The 2,425-nt window shown below is 44.7% G+C and overlaps 1 protein-coding gene across 1 annotated transcript; it reads left to right on the top strand.

Annotated features, from left to right (window-relative positions):
• The first annotated feature begins 956 nt into the window (after positions 1–956).
• LOC122661745 (uncharacterized mitochondrial protein AtMg00810-like) lies at positions 957–1,703 on the top strand. The gene has a single exon (XM_043857246.1). The coding sequence runs from the start codon at positions 957–959 to the stop codon at positions 1,701–1,703; it is 747 nt and encodes a 248-aa protein (XP_043713181.1).
• The last annotated feature ends 722 nt before the right edge of the window (positions 1,704–2,425 follow it).

Genomic DNA, 2,425 nt, shown 5'->3' with positions numbered 1-2,425 from the left:
CACCCTCTTTTCCTCCGTCTTTCCCTCTTGAGTATGTGAGTGAGTGGAGTTCTTCGACTTGGGTAGATTCTTCGATTACCCATCCAAGCATAGAGCGATTCTGCTCTTGGGTATTGTTATCCCGTCAGTGTACGGATAACGAAAAACCCCCTTTACAACCGTTATTCTGTCTATATACAGATAACGATAATCTCTTATATAGCCGTTACTCTGCCCGAAGTCTGAGTGACAAAACTCATCTCGCATAGCCTCATTCTGTCCGACAAGAGAGAGAGAAGTCGATCGTCCGTCTCCACCTGAGCCGTGGGACATCACATATTTCGCCCTCTGCGCTTTCATTTATTTCTTGCATTTCTAGACAGTATCGTCTTCTTTCCCTTTCATTATTTTTGGCATAATGTAGACAATTAAAGCAACTCGTTTAGTGTACATAATAAATGATTTTCTCTTCCTTTGTCAAGATTAGTGTATCATAATTTACCCTTACATGCTAGTATAAGATATATTATCAAGGGAGAATATTCAAAAACCAGCATCTAGTAGAAAGATTGGTTTATCCGGGCGAGGTGGGTGCCTAACACCTTCCCACCCTCGTAACCTGACTACTTACCTTGAATCTCTAACCAGACCATATGGAATCAAGTAGCCCTTTCCGCTAACCCTGGATGGGGCTACACCCATTGGGTCCTAGGCCCTAATCCTAGGTGGCGACTCCATTTCTTTATAAAGCAGGATCCCAATCCCCATGATGATATATCAGAATGATACGCCGTTATTCATCGAAGCCAATCTTTGTCGCCATAAGGCTGAGGAACCCTCGTCCCGAGGACCACGGTACTTACAGCTATCTGAATCGTGCCCTTTATGGTCTTCGCCAGGCACCCCGAGCCTAGTTTGATCGGTTTAGCATGTTTTTACTTGAGTGCGGCTTCTTTTGCTGCTCATCTGACTCATCCATGTTCGTCTACCAGTCTAATGGCCGTGTTGTGATTCTTCTACTCTACGTGGATGATATTGTACTTACGGACAATGATTCACGATTCGTCGAAGAATTTATCGTTACATTGGGTACTCGTTTTGCCATGAAGGACCTCGGCCCTCTTCACTACTTCCTCGGTATAGAGGTGACTTCCACCCCTCAAGGGTTATTCTTGTCTCAGGATAAGTATGCAGCGGATATACTACGTCGTGCACACATGGTTGACATCAAGCCAACAGCCACTCCTATGGCTCTTCGGCTCGATTTGGCATCGACTGACCCATTCCCGGACATCACCTTGTATGGCTGCCTTGTTGGGGCCCTGCAATACCTGACTATGACTAGGTCGGATCTCTCTTATGCTGTCAATTCAGTGTGTCAACACATGCATGCACCAAATATGGCCCATTTTGGTATGGTTAAGCGCATTCTCCGCTATGTTCATGGGACTCTGGATCAGGGTCTCTATATTGTCCGCAACAGTTCTTTGGATCTTTATGCCTTCTCTGATTCTGATTGGGCAGACTGTCCACTTACACGATGCTCAACAACGGGTTTTTGTACCTTCCTTGGCTCCAATTGTATCTCTTGGAGTGCCAAGAAACAGCCCACCATAGCCCGCTCGAGCACGGAGGCTGAATATCGAGCTATGGCCTCTACTACTGCTGAGCTGACATGGTTGACATTTCTCTACGGGATATTGGTCTTCCCCAGCCTCGCCTAGCCACGTTGTTTTGTGACAACCTTAGTGCATGACATATGACTCAATCCGGTTCTCCATGCCTGCACGAAGCATATCGAAGTGGATTACCATTATGTACGTGAGAGGGTGGCTCTTGGTTCTCTTGTCACGAAATTTATTCCCTCCAATCGTCAATTGGCTGATGTGTTCACTAAGCCTCTTCCGCGATAAGCCTTGGCGCGCGTGTGTGTCAAACTGGGCCTCTGTTCCAGGCTTAGTTTGCAGGGGGGATGTTAGAGTATTAGATCAGCCAGGTGTAACGTAGGACAAATAGTGGCTGTAAATCTTGTGATATACAAGGGTTGTATTACACTTATTATTTCTAATATATAAATGATAATCTCTTAGGGTTACTCTCATTCTGAGAGAGAACTCACAATTCATCGTCTTTGTTTCTGTTTCTCTTACCGATTGCTACGTTAGTGGATAGTTTTTGACTTCGTCAATAGGAGTGGGAAGAGTCCAATCATGAGGTCAGTTCACCCATGGTGAAGGAAAACTTTTACCTTGTAAGAGTGACACCTCTATATGTGTATTTAGTATGGAAGAAAAACTCGATCGAAATTTATCAAAACCACCGAGTTAACTCAGTTTCGTAGGTTTTAGAGACGAGTTGAAGGGGGATTTTATAAAATCCTTGGATTCGATCGGGTTTCGATGGTTTCGACTAGTTTCGACCATATTTCGGTGGTTTCGATACATAT

This window comes from Telopea speciosissima, chromosome 5 (assembly GCF_018873765.1).
Source record: "Telopea speciosissima isolate NSW1024214 ecotype Mountain lineage chromosome 5, Tspe_v1, whole genome shotgun sequence".
NCBI classification, from domain to species: Eukaryota; Viridiplantae; Streptophyta; class Magnoliopsida; order Proteales; family Proteaceae; genus Telopea; species Telopea speciosissima.
This window is presented reverse-complemented; position numbering and strand designations above follow the sequence as displayed.

Coding starts and splice junctions, on each gene's coding strand:
- LOC122661745 (XM_043857246.1), top strand. CDS start 957: ATGTTCGTCTACCAGTCTAATGGCCGTGTTGTGATTCTTCTACTCTAC.